The sequence below is a fragment of the Pseudophryne corroboree genome, chromosome 6 (assembly GCF_028390025.1).
Source record: "Pseudophryne corroboree isolate aPseCor3 chromosome 6, aPseCor3.hap2, whole genome shotgun sequence".
Classification (NCBI taxonomy): Eukaryota; Metazoa; Chordata; class Amphibia; order Anura; family Myobatrachidae; genus Pseudophryne; species Pseudophryne corroboree.
The window spans coordinates 7584847-7607745 of NC_086449.1; the positions used below are offsets into that span (position 1 = coordinate 7584847).

At 49.7% G+C, this 22899-nt stretch overlaps 1 protein-coding gene across 1 annotated transcript in view; it reads left to right on the plus strand.

The window, feature by feature from the left end:
* Window positions 1-22899, plus strand: part of LOC134933932 (protein INCA1-like) — a 121320-nt gene that overhangs the window by 90366 nt on the left and 8055 nt on the right. Inside the window, exons 5-6 of the mRNA XM_063929474.1 lie at window positions 9279-9472; window positions 10655-10841. Coding sequence (XP_063785544.1) covers window positions 9279-9472; window positions 10655-10841 — 381 coding nt within the window. The remainder of the gene's footprint in view (window positions 1-9278; window positions 9473-10654; window positions 10842-22899) is intronic.

Genomic DNA, 22899 nt, shown 5'->3' on the forward strand with positions numbered 1-22899 from the left:
CTGGTGGCCACGGCAACAGCTGGGAAATCCACGTTTGTACCCCAGGTCGCCTCTCAACATGAGAAGACGCCGTATTATCAGGCGCAGTCTTTTCGTGGATAAGCGGGCAAAAGGTTCCTCATTTCTGCCCCGTGACAGAGGGAGAGGAAAAAGGCTGCAGAAATCAGCCAGTTCCCAGGAACAGAAACCCTCTCCCGCCTCTGCCAAGCCCTCAGTATACGCTGGGGCTTTACAAGCAGAATCAGGCACGGTGGGGGGCCCGTCTCAATGAATTTCAGCGCGCAGTGGGCTCACTCGCAAGTAGACCCCTGGATCCTTCAGGTGATATCTCAGGGGTACAAATTAGAATTCGAGACGTCTCCCCCTCGCCGTTTCCTAAAGTCGGCTTTACCGATGTCTCCTTCTGACAAGGAGACAGTTTTGGAAGCCATTCACAAGCTGTATTCCCAGCAGGTGATATTCACGATACCCCTCCTGCAACAGGGAACGGGGTATTATTCCACACTGTTGTGGTACCGAAGCCGGATGGCTCGGTGAGACCGATTCTAAATCTAAAATCTTTGAACACTTACATACAGAGGTTCAAATTCAAGATTGAGTCACTCAGAGCAGTGATTGCGAACCTGGAAGAAGGGGACTACATGATGTCTCGGGACATCAAGGATGCTTACCTTCATGTCAAAATTTACCCTTCTCACCAAGGGTACCTCAGGTTTATGGTACAGAACTGTCACTATCAGTTCAGACGCTGCCGTATGGATGGTCCACGGCACCCCGGGTCTTTACCAAGGTAATGGCCGAAATGATGATATTCCTTCAAAGGAAGGGAATTTTAGTTATCCCTTACTTGGACAATTCCCTGATAAGGGTAAGATCCAGGGAACAGTTGGAGGTCGGTGTAGCACTATCTCAGGTAGTGTTGCTGCAGCACGGTTGGACTCTCAATATTCCAAAATCGCAGCTGGTTCCGACGACTTGTCTTCTGTTCCTAGGGATGATCCTGGACACAGTCCAGAAAAAGGTGTTTCTCCTGGAGGAGAAAGCCAGGGAGTTATCCGAGCTAGTCAGGAACCTCCTAAAACCGAGCCAAGTCTCCATGCATCAATGCACAAGGGTTCTGGGTAAAAGGGTGGCTTCCTACGAAGCAATCCTATTCCGCAGATTCCACGCAAGAACTTTCCAGTGGGACCTGCTGGACAAATGGTCCGGGTCGCATCTTCAGATGCATCAGCGGATAACCCTGTCACCAAGGACAAGGGTGTCCCTCCTGTGGTGGTTGCGGAGTGCTCATCTTCTAGAGGGCCGCAGATTCGGCATTCAGGACTGGGTCCTGGTAACCACGGATGCCAGCCTGCGAGGCTGGGGAGCAGTCACACAGGGAAGGAATATCCAGGACTTATGGTCAAGCCTGGAGACATCACTTCACATAAATATCCTGAAGCTAAGGGACATTTACAATGCTCTAAGCTTAGCAAGACCTCTGCTTCAAGGTCAGCCGGTGTTGATCCAGTCGGACAACATCACGGCAGTCACCCACGTAAACAGACAGGGTGGCACAAGAAGCAGGACAATGGCAGAAGCTGCAAGGATTCTTCGCTGGGCGGAAAATCATGTGATAGCACTGTCAGCAGTATTCATTCCGGGAGTGGACAACTGGGAAGCAGACTTCCTCAGCACGACCTCCACCCGGGAGAGTGGGGACTTCACCCAGAAGTCTTCCACATGATTATAAACTGTTGGGAAAAACTCGACAGGTATTGCGCCAGGTCCAGGGACCCTCAGGCAATAGCTGTAGACGCTCTGGTAACACCGTGGGTGTACCAGTCAGGGTATGTGTTCCCTCCTCTGCCTCTCATACCCAAGGTACTGAGATTGATAAGATGGAGAGGAGTAAGCACTATATTCGTGGCTCCGGATTGGCCAAGAAGGATTTGGTAACCGGAACTTCAAGAGATGCTCACGGAGGATCCGTGGCCTCTACCTCTAAGAAGGGACCTGCTCCAGCAAGGACCCTGTCTGTCCCAAGACTTACCGCGGCTGCGTTTGACGGCATGGCGGTTGAACGCCGGATCCTGAAGGAAAAAAGGCATTCCGGATGAAGTCATCCCTATCCTGATCAAAGCCAGGAAGGATGTAACCGCAAAAACATTATCACCGCAATTGGCGAAAATATGTTGCGTGGTGCGAGGCCAGTAAGGCCCGACGGTGGAAATTCAACTGGGTCGATTCCTACATTTCCTGCAAACAGGAGTGTCTATGGGCCTGAAATTGGGGTCCATTAAGGTTCAAATTTCGGCCCTGTCAATTTTCTTCCAAAAAGAACTAGCTTCAGTCCCTGAAGTTCAGACGTTTGTAAAAGGGGTACTGCATATACAGCCTCCTTTTGTGCCTCCAGTGGCACTTTGGGATCTCAATGTAGTTTTGGGTTCCAAAAGTCACATTGGTTTGAACCACTTAAATCTGTGAAGTTAAAATATCTCACATGGAAAGTGGTCATGCTGTTGGCCCTGGCCTGGGCCAGGCGCGTGTCAAAATTGGCGGCTTTATCCTGAAAAAGCCCTTATCTGATGTTCCATTTGGACAGGGCGGAATTGAGGACTCGTCCTCAGTTTCTCCCTAAGGTGGTTTCAGCGTTTCACCTGAACCAACCTATTTGTGGTGCCTGCGGCTACTAGGGACTTGGAGGACTCCAAGTTGCTAGACGTTGTCAGGGCCCTGAAAATAAGAATTTACTTACCGATAATTCTATTTCTCGGAGTCCGTAGTGGATGCTGGGGTTCCTGAAAGGACCATGGGGAATAGCGGCTCCGCAGGAGACAGGGCACAAAAGTAAAGCTTTCCGATCAGGTGGTGTGCACTGGCTCCTCCCCCTATGACCCTCCTCCAAGCCAGTTAGGTACTGTGCCCGGACGAGCGTACACAATAAGGGAGGAATTTTGAATCCCGGGTAAGACTCATACCAGCCACACCAATCACACCGTACAACTTGTGATCTAAACCCAGTTAACAGTATGATAACAGCGGAGCCTCTGAAAGGATGGCTCACAACAATAATAACCCGATTTTTGTAACTATGTACAAGTATTGCAGATAATCCGCACTTGGGATGGGCGCCCAGCATCCACTACGGACTCCGAGAAATAGAATTATCGGTAAGTAAATTCTTATTTTCTCTATCGTCCTAGTGGATGCTGGGGTTCCTGAAAGGACCATGGGGATTATACCAAAGCTCCCAAACGGGCGGGAGAGTGCGGATGACTCTGCAGCACCGAATGAGAGAACTCCAGGTCCTCCTTAGCCAGGGTATCAAATTTGTAGAATTTAGCAAACGTGTTTGCCCCTGACCAAGTAGCTGCTCGGCAAAGTTGTAAAGCCGAGACCCCTCGGGCAGCCGCCCAAGATGAGCCCACCTTCCTTGTGGAATGGGCATTTACATATTTTGGCTGTGGCAGGCCTGCCACAGAATGTGCAAGCTGAATTGTATTACACATCCAACTAGCAATAGTCTGCTTAGAAGCAAGAGCACCCAGTTTGTTGGGTGCATACAGGATAACAGCAAGTCAGTTTTCCTGACTCCAGCCGTCCTGGAACATATTTTCAGGGCCCTGACAACATCTAGCAACTTGGAGTCCTCCAAGTCCCTAGTAGGTGCAAGGCACCACAATAAGCTGGTTCAGGTGAAACACTGACACCACCTTAGGGAGAGAACTGGGGACGAGTCCACAGCTCTGCCCTGTCCGAATGGACAAACAGATATGGGCTTTTTTGAGAAAAAACCACCAATTTGACACTCGCCTGGTCCAGGCCAGGGCCAAGAGCATGGTCACTTTTCATGTGAGATGCTTCAAATCCACAGATTTGACTGGTTTTAAACCAATGTGATTTGAGGAATCCCAGAACTACGTTGAGATCCCACAGTGCCACTGGAGGCACAAAAGGGGGTTGTATATGCAATACTCCCTTGACAAACTTCTGGACTTCAGGAACTGAAGCCAATTCTTTCTGGAAGAAAATCGACAGGGCCGAAATTTGAACCTTAATGGACCCCAATTTGAGGCCCATAGACACTCCTGTTTGCAGGAAATGCAGGAAACGACCGAGTTGAAATTTCTTTGTGGGGCCTTCCTGGCCTCACACCACGCAACATATTTTCGCCACATGTGGTGATAATGTTGTGCGGTCACCTCCTTTCTGGCTTTGACCAGGGTAGGAATGACCTCTTCCGGAATGCCTTTTTCCCTTAGGATCCGGCTTTCCACCGCCATGCCGACAAACGCAGCTGCGGTAAGTCTTGGAACAGACATGGTACTTGCTGAAGCAAGTCCCTTCTTAGCGGCAGAGGCCATAAGACCTCTGTAAGCATCTCTTGAAGTTCCGGGTACCAAGTCCTTCTTGGCCAATCCGGAGCCATGAGTATAGTTCTTACTCCTCTACGTCTTATAATTCTCAGCACCTTAGGTATGAGAAGCAGAGGAGGGAACACATACACCGACTGGTACACCCACGGTGTTACCAGAACGTCCACAGCTATTGCCTGAGGGTCTCTTGACCTGGCGCAATACCTGTCCCGTTTTTTGTTCAGACGGGACGCCATCATGTCCACCTTTGGTATTTCCCAACGGTTTACAATCATGTGGAAAAAACTTCCCGATGAAGTTTCCACTCTCCCGGGTGGAGGTCGTGCCTGCTGAGGAAGTCTGCTTCCCAGTTTCCATTCCCGGGATGAAACACTGCTGACAGTGCTATCACATGATTTTCCGCCCAGCGAAAAGTCCTTGCAGTTTTTGCCATTGCCCTCCTGCTTCTTGTGTCGCCCTGTCTGTTTACGTGGGCGACTGCCGTGATGTTTTTCCCACTGGATCAATACCGGCTGACCTTGAAGCAGAGGTCTTGCTAAGCTTAGAGCATTATAAATTTACCCTTAGCTCCAGTATATTTATGTGGAGAAAAGTCTCCAGACTTGATCACACTCCCTGGAAATTTTTTCCTTGTGTGACTGCTCCCCAGCCTCTCGGGCTGGGCTCCGTGGTCACCAGCATCCAATCCTGAATGCCGAATCTGCGGCCCTCTAGAAGATGAGCACTCTATAACCACCACAGGAGAGACACCCTTGTCCTTGGATATAGGGTTATCCGCTGATGCATCTGAAGATGCGATCCGGACCATTTGTCCAGCAGATCCCACTGAAAAGTTCTTGCGTGAAATCTGCCGAATGGAATTGCTTCGTAGGAAGCCACCATTTTTACCAGGACCCTTGTGCAATGATGCACTGTTTTTAGGAGGTTCCTGACTAGCTCGGATAACTCCCTGGCTTTCTCTTCCGGGAGAAACACCTTTTTCTGGACTGTGTCCAGAATCATCCCTAGGCACAGCAGACGTGTCGTCGGGATCAGCTGCGATTTTGGAATATTTAGAATCCACCCGTGCTGTTGTAGCAGTATCCGAGATAGTGCTACTCCGACCTCCAACTGTTCCCTGGACTATGCCCTTATCAGGAGATCGTCCAAGTAAGGGATAATTAAGACGCCTTTTCTTCGAAGAAGAATCATCATTTCGGCCATTACCTTGGTAAAGACCCGGGGTGCCGTGGACAATCCAAACGGCAGCGTCTGAAACTGATAGTGACAGTTCTGCACCACGAACCTGAGGTACCCTTAGTGAGAAGGGCAAATTTGGGACATAGAGGTAAGCATCCCTGATGTCCCGGGACACTATATAGTCCCCTTCTTCCTGGTTCGTTATCACTGCTCTGAGTGACTCCATCTTGATTTGAACCTTTGTAAGTGTTCAAAAAAATTTTTAGAATAAGTCTCACCTAGCCTTCTGGCTTCAGTACCACAATATAGTGTGGAATAATACCCCTTTTCTTGTAGTAGGAGGGGTAATTTAATTATCACCTGCTGGGAATACAGCTTGTGAATTTTTTCCCATACTGCCTCCTTGTCGGAGGGAGACCTTGGTAAAGCAGACTTCAGGAGCCTGCGAAGGGGAAACGTCTCGACATTCCAATCTGTACCCCTGGGATACTACTTGTAGGATCCAGGGGTCCTGTACGGTCTCAGCGCCATGCTGAGAACTTGTCAGAAGCGGTGGAACGCTTCTGTTCCTGGGAATGGGCTGCCTGCTGCAGTCTTCTTCTCTTTCCTCTATCCCTGGGCAGATATGATCTTATAGGGACGAAAGGACTGAGGCTGAAAAGACGGTGTCTTTTTCTGCAGAGATGTGACTTAGGGTAAAAACGGCGGATTTTCCAGCAGTTGCCGTGGCCACCAGGTCCGATGGACCGACCCCAAATAACTCCTCTTCCTTTATACGGCAATACACCTTTGTGCCGTTTGGAATCTGCATCACCTGACCACTGTCGTGTCCATAACATCTTCTGGCAGATATGGACATCGCATTTACTCTTGATGCCAGAGTGCAAATATCCCTCTGTGCATCTCGCATATATAGAAATGCATCCTTTAAATGCTCTATAGTCAATAAAATACTGTCCCTGTCAAGGGTATCAATATTTTTAGTCAGGGAATCCGACCAAGCCACCCCAGCTCTGCACATCCAGGCTGAGGCGATCGCTGGTCGCAGTATAACACCAGTATGTGTGTATATACTTTTTATGATATTTTCCAGCCTCCTGTCAGCTGGTCCTTGAGGACGGCCCTATCTATAGACGGTACCGCCACTTGTTTGGATAAGCGTGTGAGCGCCTCATCCACCCTAAGGGGTGTTTCCCAACGCGCCCTAACTTCTGGCGGGAAAGGGTATACCGCCCATAATTTTCTATCGGGGGGAACCCACGCATCATCACACACTTTATTTAATTTATCTGATTCAGGAAAAACTACGGTAGTTTTTTCACATCCCACATAATACCCTCTTTTGTGGTACTTGTAGTATCAGAAATATGTAACACCTCCTTCATTGCCTTTAACGTGTGGCCCTAATAAGGAATACGTTTGTTTATTCACCGTCGACACTGGATTCAGTGTCCCTGTCTGTGTCGACCGACTAAAGTAAACGGGCGTTTTAAAACCCCTGACGGTGTTTTTGAGACGTCTGGACCGGTACTAATTGTTTGTCGGCCGTCTCATGTCGTCAACCGACCTTGCAGCGTGTTGACATTATCACGTAATTTCCTAAATAAGCCATCCATTCCGGTGTCGACTCCCTAGAGAGTGACATCACCATTACAGGCAATTGCTCCGCCTCCTCACCAACATCGTCCTCATACATGTCGACACACACGTACCGACACACAGCACACACACAGGGAATGCTCTGATAGAGGACAGGACCCACTAGCCCTTTGGAGAGACAGAGGGAGAGTTTACCAGCACACACCAAAAACGCTATAATTATATAGGGACAACCTTATATAAGTGTTTTCCCTTATAGCATCTTTTTTATATATTTCTAACGCCAATTTAGTGCCCCCCCTCTCTGTTTTAACCCTGTTTCTGTAGTGCAGTGCAGGGGAGAGCCTGGGAGCCTTCCCTCCAGCCTTTCTGTGAGGGAAAATGGCGCTGTGTGCTGAGGAGATAGGCCCCGCCCCTTTTTCGGCGGCCTCGTCTCCCGCTCTTAACGGATTCTGGCAGGGGTTAAATATCTCCATATAGCCTCCGGAGGCTATATGTGAGGTATTTTTAGCCAAAATAGGTATTCATTTGCCTCCCAGGGCGCCCCCCTCCCAGCGCCCTGCACCCTCAGTGACTGCCGTGTGAAGTGTGCTGAGAGGAAAATGGCGCACAGCTGCAGTGCTGTGCGCTACCTTTAGAAGACTGAGGAGTCTTCTGCCGCCGATTCTGGACCTCTTCTTACTTCAGCATCTGCAAGGGGGCCGGCGGCAAGGCTCCGGTGACCATCCAGGCTGTACCTGTGATCGTCCCTCTGGAGCTGATGTCCAGTAGCCAAGAAGCCAATCCATCCTGCACGCAGGTGAGTTCACTTCTTCTCCCCTAAGTCCCTCGTTGCAGTGATCCTGTTGCCAGCAGGACTCACTGTAAAATAAAAAACCTAAGCTAAACTTTTCTAAGCAGCTCTTTAGGAGAGCCACCTAGATTGCACCCTTCTCGGCCGGGCACAAAAATCTAACTGGCTTGGAGGAGGGTCATAGGGGGAGGAGCCAGTGCACACCACCTGATCGGAAAGCTTTACTTTTGTGCCCTGTCTCCTGCGGAGCCGCTATTCCCCATGGTCCTTTCAGGAACCCCAGCATCCACTAGGACGATAGAGAAAATATGTTTCCAGGAGGGCTGGAGTCAGGAAATCTGACTCGCTGTTTATCCTGTATGCACCCAACAAGCTGGGTGCTCCTGCTTCTAAGCAGACTATTGCTCGTTGGATTTGTGGTACAATTCAGCTTGCACATTCTGTGGCAGGCCTGCCACAGCCAAAAATCTGTAATGCCCACTCCACAAGGAAGGTGGGCTCATCTTGGGCGGCTGCCCGAGGGGTCTCGGCTTTACAACTTTGCCGAGCAGCTACTTGGTCAGGAGCAAATACGTTTGTAAAATTCTACAAAATTGATATCCTGGCTGAGGAGGACCTGGAGTTCTCTCATTTGGTGCTGCAGAGTCATCCGCACCCTCCCGCCCGTTTGGGAGCTTTGGTATAATCCCCATGGTCCTTACGGAGTCCCCAGCATCCACTTAGGACGTTAGAGAAAATAAGAATTTACTTACCGATAATTCTATTTCTCATAGTCCGTAGTGGATGCTGGGCGCCCATCCCAAGTGCGGATTGTCTGCAATACTTGTACATAGTTATTGTTACAAAAATCGGGTTATTATTGTTGTGAGCCATCTTTCAGAGGCTCCTCTGTTATCATGCTGTTAACTGGGTTCAGATCACAAGTTATATGGTGTGATTGGTGTGGCTGGTATGAGTCTTACCCGGGATTCAAAATCCTTCCTTATTGTGTACGCTCGTCCGGGCACAGTATCCTAATTGAGGCTTGGAGGAGGGTCATGGGGGGAGGAGCCAGTGCACACCAGATAGTCCTAAAGCTTTCTTTAGATGTGCCCAGTCTCCTGCGGAGCCGCTATTCCCCATGGTCCTTACGGAGTCCCCAGCATCCACTACGGACTATGAGAAATAGAATTATCGGTAAGTAAATTCTTATTTTAACATTGACAATCTTTCATCGTACGTATAAAAAAAATAAAAAATGAAATAGAGTATAAATATAAATGGGAATACGGAACAGAACAATTTGTCACGTAAAAAGAAAGTTTTCTACATTGACTTATTCTTCTCCTTGTCTCTGTCACCCCATGAAGATTTCCAGCTATCCGGTATGGAGTGCGAATGAGGAACTGCGCAGCCTGAACACGCCGAGCCTGGAGACTCTGCCGCCTCCATCTGAACTGTGCAGGGGGAAGAGGAGGAAGAAGAAGCTGGGAAATGAGAAGAGAGTAATGGCGGTGCAGCATCATATCCAGGAGCTCAGGCAGAAGCAGAGCAGTCTAGAACAGTCAGTCACAGTGCATTCTCATCTCTGACCTCTGCCAAGCATGGGGGAACTTATTCAGGGTGGCACGCTAAAGCGCAGGCAGCAACGTCTATTGCCGGTCTGCAAGCGGCCAACAAACTCCCTGGTGTGTCGCCTCCGTTTTGGGGGAATGCCAAGGCCAGGATTTCCGATTGGTCTCTTTGTAGGAGCTGTGGCGGTCGGCTTGTGCAACACAATGGGTCATGCAGCCAGTCGATCGTGTTGCAGGTGATCCGATGCTGCCTGAACATCGGCTTTGCACGCGGCTATGATCAGGCCCTTAGTAACTAATCTAACACGGCTCATTATGATTCAGAGATACTTTGTAGGTAATAACGGAAGAAGATACGTAAGGACAATCTCACTCCTCATTAGTAGGCAGGCCATAGGCCAATGATGCGCAACCTAATATATTTCCTCCAACATGGATACATGTTACCCTTAATATCAGTAATGAATAAAACAGCCCCAAAACGTCCACTTCAGGACCCTTGGGGTGGCCGGGTAAGTGACCCTAGTCTCCTTGTGCCGAGTAAGTGACCCTAGTCTCCTTGTGCCGAGTAAGTGACCCTAGTCTTCCTGTGCTAATGATAGGGGGATGTATTTTACACATTGTAGTGAACTTCTGGCTGCTTGGGCCTTCATGGCTGTTTTGTGAGGGGACTCAGGTCAGTTCAGTCAAGCTATAGATGACCCACAGTAGAGACAGGCAGAAGGTGTATTTGACATCCAAATGTTGCATGCGCCTACGTTTTCTGCCACTAATCTGGCCTGAACCTCAGGCTTAGTCTATTTCTGAGTTACATAACATGCGGCCAATCCCCAGGTTCTAGGTCACTTCTCTCCTGGCCACACTTGTAAGCTCCAGGGAAGTGATGATCTTTCCTAACTGGTCTATCTGTAGATCAGGGCAAAGTCTCAGTGGGAGTAGAGGAAGAAAGAGAGAAAGTAGAGACAATGAGGGGCAGAGGGAGATGGTGGCAGCGGCCGGTTCCACCCCCCAGGGCATTCTGCGCTATGTGCAGCTGCACCGGCCGCACCACCCTAGTAAAGGCCTGAACTAGAGTATGATACAACTACAGAACACAGTACAAATACTCCATAGATCCCACTGTACACGCCATTCTCCTTCATCCTAGTCCCACCCTTTGCTTTCTCTCACAGGCAGAGGGCTATGAAGTGCAGAGGTTATGAGATCCCCGACTTTAAGTTTAGGGAAGAGGCGCAAACAGATGTGGCCAACGTTCGGGATCAGCAGGAGGATTTGCCCTATTTCCTGGACATCACAGGCGACCACAGAGATGACTGCATCAGAGTGTTCAGCACCTCACCACAGCAAGGCCCCTTTGGGGTAAGTGTCCCCAGAGGTGTTTCTTCTCTATACCGGGTGGTGCACTGAAGGCTGCCCAGTGTCCGTAAGAATCTCGGGGCATAGACGCTACCACAAGACAGCTCTACCAGCCGCCATTCATGGGGTACACCCACACAGGCAAGCAGAAAATAACCCAGCTACCAATACATTCTCATCATCATCATCATCACTACAGTACCTGCCCCCGCGGGCCTAACCTGCACAGCTCGCGTGGGTGGAAGGTGGGTTCTGAGTCGCAGGCAGTGCAGGTGCAAACATAGGATTGCTAGAGTGGGGTATTCCAAATGTTTGATTTTAGAGCGATCATCGTTAAGGATGCATAATTAGCATGTAACAAGCTATTTTCCTGCTTCGTAGGAAAATCTGCTCCATGTAGTGGCTGCTGGCCAGGGAAGGGGGGTTTCCGGGCAACTGGAACCCCCTCCCCCCCCCTGCATTTGCCTATGCAGTGTGTCTATAGTTGCGGCCAACCGCAGAAGCCTGACTTACTACCTTATGCCGATGCTAGTATCTATTCAGCTAATGCGGGGGTTTGCGTGTGTGGAAGGTGGAACCCATGCTGCCTATTGATTATACTCCAGCCGTTATATCTGCGTTTGCAGCAGCCGCATGTTAGGCGCAACAGAGACAGGCTTCCTTTCCCCCGCATGCACCACTCACGATCACACGGAGCTTCACATCCAGGTCACTCCCACACGACAGAGTGGTTCTGTCTGCTTGCACTGTTGCCGCCGCGGAACGGTCAATGTAACAGCTCCACCCACCCCACAGACACTTACCTTGTGTGGGTCTCCATTGTTGGAAGAGTGATTTCCTTAGAGTTTCCCCCTCACCACTAACTGCAGTGGTGTCAGTGCCCAGGCAGCTTGTATGGCAAAGACGCCTTATTGTCCAGGTACCGCCGTAGTTAGATGCTGAGGAAATGAGATTCTGGAGAGATGCATCTGGTTTCTGTGCAAGATGGAGGCAGCGATGGCAGGAGAGAGGCTTGTTAAGGTTTCAGAAGGCTACATGGAGCCAGTAATCACACTTCGTGTTGTCTCGGTTTCATCCACTGGAGAGTAGCTGTATGGTTGTATGAGGGTGGTGTGGTTGTATGAGGGTGGCGTGGTTGTATGAGGGTGGCGTGGTTGTATGAGGGTGGTGTGGTTGTATGAGGGTGGCGTGGTTGTATGAGGGTGGCGTGGTTGTATGAGGGTGGCGTGGTTGTATGAGGGTGGCGTGGTTGTATGAGGGTGGCGTGGTTGTATGAGGGTGGCGTGGTTGTATGAGGGTGGTGTGGTTGTATGAGGGTGGTGTGGTTGTATGAGGGTGGCGTGGTTGTATGAGGGTGGTGTGGTTGTATGAGGGTGGTGTGGTTGTATGAGGGTGGCGTGGTTGTATGAGGGTGGCGTGGTTGTATGAGGGTGGAGGAGGGAGACACACAGTGAGCAGGAAGTTTGATGTGTGTAGTGTCAGTGAGAGGGTAAAGGTCACTGCATCAGTGTCTCCTCTTCCTCACCTTGCTTTAGAGTTACAGGTACATCCATAGAGCAAACAGGTTGACCCGTACATGGCAACTATAAAGAATCACAAATAACAATTTTAAATGTTATTTTCTCATATGTCCTAGAGGATGCTGGGGACACTTCAAGAACCATGGGGTATAGACGGGATCCACAGGAGACATGGGCACTTTAAGACTTTCAAAGGGGTGTGAACTGGCTCCTCCCTCTATGCCCCTCCTCCAGACTCCAGTTTAGAATCTGTGCCCAGGCAGACTGGATGCACACTGAGGAGCTCTACTGAGTTTCTCTGAAAAGACTTTATGTTAGGTTTTTTATTTTCAGGGGGCACTGCTGGCAACAGTCTCACTGCATCGTGGGACTTAGGGGAGAGAAGTCAGACCTACTTCTAGTGAGTTCAAAGGCTCTGCTTTTTTAGCTACAGGACACCATTAGCTCCTGAGGGTTTGGAACACTAGGTACGCCTAGGGGTTCATTCCCAGAGCCCGCCGTTACCCCCCTTGCAGAGCCAGAAGTCAGAAGACAGGTGAGTAGAAGAAGATCAGAAGACTTCAGTGACGGCTTTGAGGTACCGCACAGCGGCCGCGCTGCGCGCCATGCTCCCACACACAACAGCACTACAGGGTGCAGGGCGCGGGGGGGCGCCCTGGGCAGCATAGAAACCTCATATGTCTGTTAGGCGCCGGGGTCCGCTCGTCGGTGCGGCCCGGCGCCTAGCAACCAGGGACGCCGTGCGCGTACAGCCGCCGGCTCCCTGGCAACGCTGGACGCCGGGCGCACGGAGCCGCGCAGACCCTAGCAACGGGGACGCCACGTTCGGGCCGCGTTCCCCGTTGCTGGGTCTTTTCTAATTGTATAATTGTGTGCTGGCCGTGCAGCATGCAAGCTGCACGGCATTACTTGTGATTACCCAGTCTGGCTCCTGATTGGGGAGCTCACAGTTATAAGCACCCTTTGGACTTCTCACAGACGCCGGTGATAGCTTCCTGTTTGCCTGTGTCGGTTACAGAGAGTTTCCAGTCCTGCTCAATCCGGTTGTTCCTGTCCTCAGTGATCCTGTACTCGGAAGTTGTCATCTTTCCTGAAGTCTGACCGAGCACCTTTAACATCCTGTGGTGTTCGTGAGTCGCGGCCTAGCCGTGTGTTGCGGCCTGACCGCTTACTGTTTATTATTTTGTATCTTTGTGTTCTGGAGCTTTTGCGGAGGATTCCGCTCCCCCTGATCCACTCTGGTATCCAGCGGTGCTGGATAGGAGTGACGGATCAGTGGATCTTTGGTTGTCCTTTTCCCTGGCGGCTAGTCCGCACATACTTTTTGGTTTAGTTAGTTAGCTTGTAACCCCTGGCCTGGTTGCTTAGTCAGCGGGCCCCTTGTTATCACCCTGTCTCGGATTTCCCTTTGTCTCCCATTAAGACCTGAGGGGGCATCGGGGTTGGGCAGACATAATCCGCCCTTCGAACGCGGCTGCCATGGGCTCAAGCAACCATAGTCTCGCAGGGGATTTCTGATAACACGGGCGAGACAACGGAGTTAGGGCGCCAGGGGTTACTAGGCTCTCCTGCTCCCACACCCAGTATATCTTTCCAGTACTCAGACCTCTGCCATAAGATCTCCTCTGGTCTGGAGTACGGGAATCGTAACATTATCACCGGCAGACTAAAATTTAAAATTAAACAGGAGTAATTTTTCCCTTGTTCAGTTGGGAGATTTGTCGGCCTCATGAATCCCACCGGTGTCGGGCCAAATCCTGGCCAGCTTCTAGTTAGCCAGATTCAAGAACTTAATCAGATGAGGTCACAGGAAGATCTGTTACGGACTTCCCCGAGGGTCATTCCTGAACCAAAAATGCATCTGCCTGACCGTTTTTCTGGGGATAGAAAACAGTTTTTTAATTTTAAAGAGTCTTGTAAACTTTATTTTCGTTTGAGACCAGTCTCCTCAGGTACGGAGGCTCAGCGGGTTGGAATTATTATTTCTCTGCTTCAGGGGGATCCTCAGACCTGGGCTTTTGGTTTAAAGACAGACGATCCGGCTTTATTTTCTGTAGACGCCTTTCTAAAGTCTTTAGGGCTATTGTATGACGACCCTGATAGAGAGGCATCCGCCGAGAGTCAGTTACGTGCTCTCAGACAGGGTAGGAATCCCGCAGAGATTTATTGTACGGAGTTTCGCCGTTGGTCGAACGACTGTGGGTGGAATGACCCAGCCCTGCGCAGTCAGTTTCGCCTCGGCTTATCTGAGTCTATAAAAGACAGTCTCCTTCAGTATCCCGCTCCTGAGACTCTCGATAAACTCATGGAGCTCTCTATTAAGATTGATCGTCGGCTCAGAGAGCGGAGGGCTGAAAAAGGAGCATCTGTCGGGTCAACTCCTTGTGTTTTTTCCATCCCTGTGGACATAGAGGAGCCTATGCAGATAGGTCTCTCCAAACTGTCTCCTGAAGAAAGAACCAGAAGGCAAAATTCTGGTCTTTGTTTATACTGTGGAGGTAAGGGACATTTTGCCCGTAGTTGTCCGAACAAGTCGGGAAACGTCTCGACCAAGTGAATTGGGAGGGGGTTCACTTTGGTCTGCAGCTTATCTCCTCAAAAAATTCACTGTTAGTCCCAGCTAAAGTTTCCTTTGGCAGCCTCTGTTCTTCGGTCTCTGTTTTTGTGGACAGTGGAGCTGCAGGGAACTTTATGGATTTAACATGGGCCAAGACCTTAGGTATTCCTCAGTTAGCCTTGGGTAGGTGTATCACCATGCATGGTTTAGATGGGAGTCCCTTGTCCAATGGGGTTATTTCTCTCTGTACACCTCCTGTTCTACTCTCGGTAGGAGCTCTGCATTCTGAAAAAATTGAGTTTTTCCTCACCCATTGCCCAGCAGTTCCAGTGGTTCTGGGTCACCCTTGGCTGGCCTTTCATAATCCCATCATTGATTGGCAGTCGGGGGAGATCTCACAATGGGGTACCATCTGTAATAAGGAATGTATTACGCTTCCCATCAGAATAGCTGCTGCCATTCCCGCACCCATTCCTGTGGAATACCAGGATTTTGTTGATGTTTTTTCCAAGGGCAATGCGGATATTCTGCCTCCCCATAGGCCTTATGATTGTGCTATTGAGCTAATTCCTGGTGCCACTTTGCCTAAGGGAAGGTTATATGCATTGTCCGGACCTGAAACTGTGGCCATGAATGAGTATGTTAAAGAAAGCCTAGGGAAAGGATTTATCAGGCCATCTAAATCCCCTTTAAGTGCAGGCTTCTTCTTCGTAGAGAAGAAGGATGGTTCACTCAGACCCTGCATTGACTTTAGAGCCTTGAATAAAATCTCAGTAAAAAATACTTACCCTCTGCCACTGATCTCTGTCCTCTTTGGTCAGCTACGTTCGGCTGTGATTTTTTCTAAGATTGACCTGAGAGGAGCATATAACCTCATCAGAATCAAGTCAGGGGATGAGTGGAAAACGGCATTCAGTACTCAGTCAGGCCACTATGAGTATCTGGTTATGCCATTTGGCCTGTCTAACGCTCCGGCAGTTTTCCAGGATCTCATTAACGATGTGCTCCGTGAATTTCTTGGAAAATTCGTTGTAGTCTACTTAGACGATATTTTGATTTATTCTGACTCTGTAGAACAACATGTTACCCAGGTGCGTCAGGTTCTAAAAAAATTACGTGAAAATCACCTATATGCCAAGCTGGAGAAGTGTGAATTTCATGTCACGGAGGTATCCTTTTTAGGATACATTATTTCCCCTCGGGGATTCCGTATGGAACCAAAGAAGCTCCAAGCCATCCTTAGTTGGGCGCAACCCACCAACTTAAAAGCAATTCAGCGCTTTTTAGGGTTTGCGAACTACCATAGAAGATTTATTCACTCTTTCTCTGACCTAGTTGCTCCCATTGTGGCACTGACAAAAAAGGGAGCAGATCCTACCAATTGGTCACGTGAAGCTGAGTTATCTTTTCAGGCCTTGAAACAAGCCTTTGTCTCAGCCCCTGTCCTCAGACACCCCAACCCAGAATTGCCTTTCATTGTTGAGGTTGATGCCTCAGAGGTTGGAGTAGGGGCTATCCTATCTCAGAATGATCCGGATTCCCTTGAATTACATCCTTGTGCCTTTATGTCCAGGAAATTCTCTTCTGCTGAATCCAACTACGATGTTGGTAACCGGGAATTGCTGGCTATTAAATGGGCTTTCGAGGAGTGGAGGCATTGGCTTGAGGGAGCGACTCATATCATTTCAGTTTTGACTGATCACAAAAATCTTCAATACATTGAATCAGCTAAACGACTGAATGCCCGGCAGGCTCGTTGGGCTTTATTTTTTACTCGTTTCAAATTCATTATCACCTTCAGGCCAGGTTCCAAGAATACCAAGGCAGATGCCCTGTCACGCAGTTTTCTTCCAGTTCAAGACAACAGTCCTGTTACTCCCATACTTCCGTCTTCAGTCATTCGGGCAGGCCTCACACAGGATTTATTTACCCAGTTAAAGCTGCTTCAACATCAAGCTCCTGGAAATACTCCTGCTGGTCGTCTTTTTGTCCCTGAGTTTTTGAGAGCAACTGTTTTGACGGAGTTTCATGATAGCAAAGTTGCCGGGCATCCGGGAATCGCTAAGACTTTGGAATTAGTCTCCCGCTCAGTATGGTGGCCTGGTCTTTCCAAAGACATTAAGGAGTTTGTTTTTTCGTGTCAGGTCTGTGCACAGCATAAAGTTTCCCGTTCTTTGCCTATCGGTCAGCTTATGCCCTTGAATGTTCCTCTTAGGCCATGGTCTCATATCTCCATGGATTTTGTGGTGGACCTCCCTCTGTCAGCCGGATGCCGAGTCATATGGGTGGTAGTGGACCGTTTTAGTAAAATGGCCCATTTCATTGCTCTTCCCCGATTGCCATCTGCCCAGGGATTGGCAGTCTTGTTCCTCCGCCATGTTTTCAGACTCCATGGGTTACCCACTGATATTGTTTCCGATCGGGGTCCACAATTCATTGCACAGTTTTGGAAATCTTTTTGTGTCTCATTGAAGATGAAATTATCTTTAACGTCAGGCTACCATCCCCAATCCAACGGGCAGACTGAGCGAGTTAATCAATCACTAAAACAATATTTGCGGTTGTACTCGGCCAAACTCCAAAATGATTGGTCTGAGTTTCTTCCATTGGCGGAGTTCGCTTACAATAATGCCTGTCATTCCTCCACCAATGTGTCTCCATTTTTTGCAGTTTTTGGTTTTCACCCCAGAGCTAATTCCTTTTTTCAACATTCCTCTGTCTCCTCACTGACCTTGACCTCTCATCTTAGGCTCATTTGGAGAAAGGTGCACCTGGCTCTCAGAAAAGCGGCATTTCAGGAAAAGAGATTTTCTGACAGGCTCCGGCGGCCGTGCACTTTTAAAGTAGGAGATAGGGTATGGTTGTCGACTCGCAACATTAAACTTCGACAAACCTCAGCCAGATTGGGTCCTAAATTTATTGGACCATTTCACATTATCAAAAAAGTCAATCCAGTTGCCTTCCGGTTACGTTTACCAAAAACTTTACGGATCGGAAATACTTTCCATTGCTCATTGCTGAAACCATATGTTTCGTCCAGTAGATTTCCTCGTAAGACATCTCAGGGGAGATCACCAATAGATGTACAGGGTCAGCAGGAGTTCTTGGTGGAGAAGGTTCTCGATTCCAAGTTGTCCCGGGGTCGGCTTTATTCTTTGGTGCATTGGAGAGGTTATGGTCCAGAAGAAAGGTCTTGGGTCCTGGATAAGGATCTCCATGCCCCGAGGCTCAAGAGGGCATTTTTTCGAAAATTTCCTCGGAAACCTGGCTTTAGGGGTTCCTTGACCCCTCCTCAAGGGGGGGGTACTGTTAGGCGCCGGGGTCCGCTCGTCGGTGCGGCCCGGCGCCTAGCAACCAGGGACGCCGTGCGCGTACAGCCGCCGGCTCCCTGGCAACGCTGGACGCCGGGCGCACGGAGCCGCGCAGACCCTAGCAACGGGGACGCCACGTTCGGGCCGCGTTCCCCGTTGCTGGGTCTTTTCTAATTGTATAATTGTGTGCTGGCCGTGCAGCATGCAAGCTGCACGGCATTACTTGTGATTACCCAGTCTGGCTCCTGATTGGGGAGCTCACAGTTATAAGCACCCTTTGGACTTCTCACAGACGCCGGTGATAGCTTCCTGTTTGCCTGTGTCGGTTACAGAGAGTTTCCAGTCCTGCTCAATCCGGTTGTTCCTGTCCTCAGTGATCCTGTACTCGGAAGTTGTCATCTTTCCTGAAGTCTGACCGAGCACCTTTAACATCCTGTGGTGTTCGTGAGTCGCGGCCTAGCCGTGTGTTGCGGCCTGACCGCTTACTGTTTATTATTTTGTATCTTTGTGTTCTGGAGCTTTTGCGGAGGATTCCGCTCCCCCTGATCCACTCTGGTATCCAGCGGTGCTGGATAGGAGTGACGGATCAGTGGATCTTTGGTTGTCCTTTTCCCTGGCGGCTAGTCCGCACATACTTTTTGGTTTAGTTAGTTAGCTTGTAACCCCTGGCCTGGTTGCTTAGTCAGAGGGCCCCTTGTTATCACCCTGTCTCGGATTTCCCTTTGTCTCCCATTAAGACCTGAGGGGGCATCGGGGTTGGGCAGACATAATCCGCCCTTCGAACGCGGCTGCCATGGGCTCAAGCAACCATAGTCTCGCAGGGGATTTCTGATAACACGGGCGAGACAACGGAGTTAGGGCGCCAGGGGTTACTAGGCTCTCCTGCTCCCACACCCAGTATATCTTTCCAGTACTCAGACCTCTGCCATAAGATCTCCTCTGGTCTGGAGTACGGGAATCGTAACAATGTCTATCTGGCAACAGCGGACTAAGTGCCTGGGCAATGTAAAAAAGTTTAAAAATGAGCGGGTCTGAAGCGCGCCAGTACGGGCGCGGGGCTTAGCCCTCACAGCATACAGCCCGGCGCCATTTTCTCTTCACAAGCTGCAGAGACGCTGGTCCTTCCTCACACTGCTGTACAAGTAACAGGGTGAAAAACGGGGGGTGGGGGGGCACAGCGATTTTGGTGCATTATATTAGTTTATAAAAGCGCTTCAGGTCTGGGACATTGTCTGTAGTGTTCAGACCGGGTTTGGGCGCTGGGGTGTGAGCTGGCTATATCTCCTTCTGTGTCTCTCTGACAGGCTTTACTGTAGGTCTGTCCCCTGTAGGCCCAGTGTATCTACATGTGGTGGGTGCACGTGTGTCGGCATGTCTGAGGCGGAGTGCTCTTTCCAGGAGGAGACTGTGTTAGGGACACAAAAGGCTGTGGGAGTGACCCTGTCGGCACCGCCGACACCGGATTGGGTCAATGTTTTGAGTGCTTTGAATGCAAATGTGGCTCTGATAAATAAAAGATTGGATAAATCTGAGTCTCAGAACCAAGCTTGGAAGAAATCCGTAGAGGATGTGTTGTTTCAAGTCCAGACCCCTTCGGGGTCACAAAAACGTTCATTTGCCCAGTTGGCAGACACGGATACCGACACGGACACTGACTCAAGTGTCGACTATAGTGATGCCAGATTAGATCCAAAACTGGCAAAGAGCATTCAGTACATGATTGTGGCTATAAAAGATGTATTACATATCACTGAGGACCCTGCTGTTCCTGATACTAGGGTCTGTATGTATAAAGGAAAGAAACTTGAGGTAACATTTCCTCCCTCTCATGAACTGAACGCGCTTTGTGAAAAGGTTTGGGAAAATCCTGACAAAATGTTTCAGATTCCCAAAAGGATTGTAGTGGCGTATCCATTTCCCTCTGGGGATAGGGACAAATGGGAGTCACCCCCCATTGTGGACAAAGCTCTATCACGGCTGTCCAAAAAGGTGGCTCTTCCGTCTCCTGACACGGCAGCCCTAAAGGATCCTGCAGATCGTAGGCAGGAAAATACATTGAAATCCATTTATATCTCCACGGGTACGCTACTCAGACCAGCCATTGCATCTGCGTGGGTGAGTAGTGCTATCGAAAAATGGGCAGAAAACCTGTCATCTGAATTGGATACCCTGGATAGGGATAGCATTCTTCTGACACTAGGTCATATCAGGGACGCTGCAGTCTACCTAAAGGAAGCTGCGAGAGATATTGGCCTCTTGGGATCACGGGCCAATGCCATGGCAGTCTCAGCTAGGAGAGCATTGGTGATTCATCAATGGAATGCTGATGCTTACTCCAAGAAAGCTATGGAGTCTCAACCGTATAAAGGTGGTGTATTGTTTGGTGACGGCCTCGCTGAGTTGGTATCTACGGCTACCGCGGGTAAGTCATAATTTTTACCTTATGTGCCTGCACCACAAAAGAAAGCACACCAATATCAGATGCAGTCCTTTCGGCCCTATAAATACAGAAAAGGCCGGGGGTCTTCCTTCCTTGCTACTAGAGGAAAGGGAAAGGGTAAGCGATCACCGGCCGTGGCCGGTTCCCAAGAGCAGAATTCCTCCCTGGCTTCTGCCAAGTCCACCGCATGACGCTGTGGCTCCTCCGTGGGAGTCCGCACCAGTGGGGGGCAGTCTCAGGCTCTTCAGTCAGTTCTGGGCTCGTTCGGGCCTGGACCCATAGGTTTTAGAAATAGTCTCCCAAGGGTACAAACTGGAGTTTCAAGACGTCCCCCCTCACCGATTTTTCAAATCAGCCTTAGCAGCTCTCTTTCAGACAGGGAAGTGGTATGCGCTGCAATACAAAAATTGTGTCGAAATCACGTCATTGTCAGGGTTCCCCCGTCGCAACAGGGAGAAGGCTTTTATTCGAGCCTGTTCGTGGTACCGAAGCCGGACAGCTCAGTCAGACCAATCCTGAACCTCAAATCCCTCAATTTCTACCTGAGAAAATTCAAATTCAAGATGGAATCTCTCCGGGCTGTGATCTCCAGTCTGGAGGAGGGGGATTTTATGGTGTCGGTAGACATAAAGGACGGTAGACATAAAGGATGCCTACTTACATGTTCCCATTTATCCTCCACATCAGGCTTACCTGAGGTTTGCAGTTCAGGATTGTCATTACCAATTTCAGACGTTGCCGTTTGGTCTGTCCACGGCTCCGAGGGTTTTCACCAAAGTAATGGCCGAAATGATGGTTCTCCTGCGCAAACAAGGAGTCACAATTATCCGGTACTTGGACGATCTCCTGATAAAGGCGAGATCCAGAGACCTATTACTGCAGAACATTGCGCTCTCCCTGACAATTCTGCAGCAACATGGTTGGCTCCTAAACTTGACAAAATCGCAGGTGGTTCCGACGACACGGCTGTCGAATTATTCTGGACACAGAATTACAGAGAGTTTTTCTTCCAGTGGAAAAGGCTCTGGAAATTCAGAACCTGGTCAAACAAATTCTGAAACCAGCAAGAGTATCGATCCATCAATGCACTCGGTTGCTGGGGAAGATGGTGGCGGCCTACGAGGCCATTCAGTTTGGCAGATTCCATGCCAGAGTGTTTCAGTGGGACCTATTGGACAAGTGGTCCGGGTCCCATCTGCACATGCAACGAAGGATAACCCTGTCCTCCAAGACCAGAATCTCACTCCTGTGGTGGCTGCGCAGCTCTCACCTCCTAGAGGGACGCAGGTTCGGGGTCCAGGACTGGATCGTAGTGACCAGGGATGCGAGTCTCCGAGGCTGGGGAGCAGTCACGCAGGGGGAAAACTTCCAGGTAAAATGGTTAAGCCAGGAAATGTGTCTACTCATAAACGTTCTGGAGTTAAGGGCCATTCATAACGGCCTTCTGCAAGCGGAACATCTTCTTCGCAATCGGCCCGTCTTGATTCAGTTGGACAACATAACAGCAGTAGCGTACATAAACCGCCAGGGCGGAACAAAGAGCAGAGCGACAATGGCAGAGGCCACAAAGGTGCTCCGTTGGGCGGACAGGCATGCAAGCACTCTATCAGCGATCTTCATTCCAGGAGTGGACAACTGGGAAGCAGACTTCCTCAGCAGACACGATCTCCATCCAGGAGAGTGGGGTCTTCATCAAGAGGTCTTTGCAGAAGTGACAAGTCGTTGGGGAATTCCTCAAATAGACATGATGGCGACTCGCCTCAACAATAAACTTTGGAGATATTGTTCCAGGTCGAGAGACCCTCAAGCAATAGCAGTGGACGCCCTAGTGACACCGTGGGTGTTTCGGTCGGTGTACGTGTTTCCTCCGCTTCCACTCATTCCAAAAGTGATAAAGATCATAAGAAGAACAAAGGTTCAAGCGATCCTCATTGTTCCAGATTGGCCAAGGAGGGCTTGGTATCCAGATCTTCAGGAATTACTCATAGGAGATCCCTGGCCTCTTCCTCTGAGGGAGGATCTATTACGGCAGGGGCCGTGCGTGTCCCAAGACTTACTGCGACTTCGTTTGACGGCTTGGAGGTTGAACGCTGGATCCTAGCCTGAAAGGGTATTCCCAAGGAAGTCATCCCCACTCTTATTCAGGCCAGAAAAGGAGTAACGTCTAAACATTACCACTGTATTTGGAGAAAATACGTGTCTTGGTGTGAATCCTAGAAAGCTCCTACGGAAG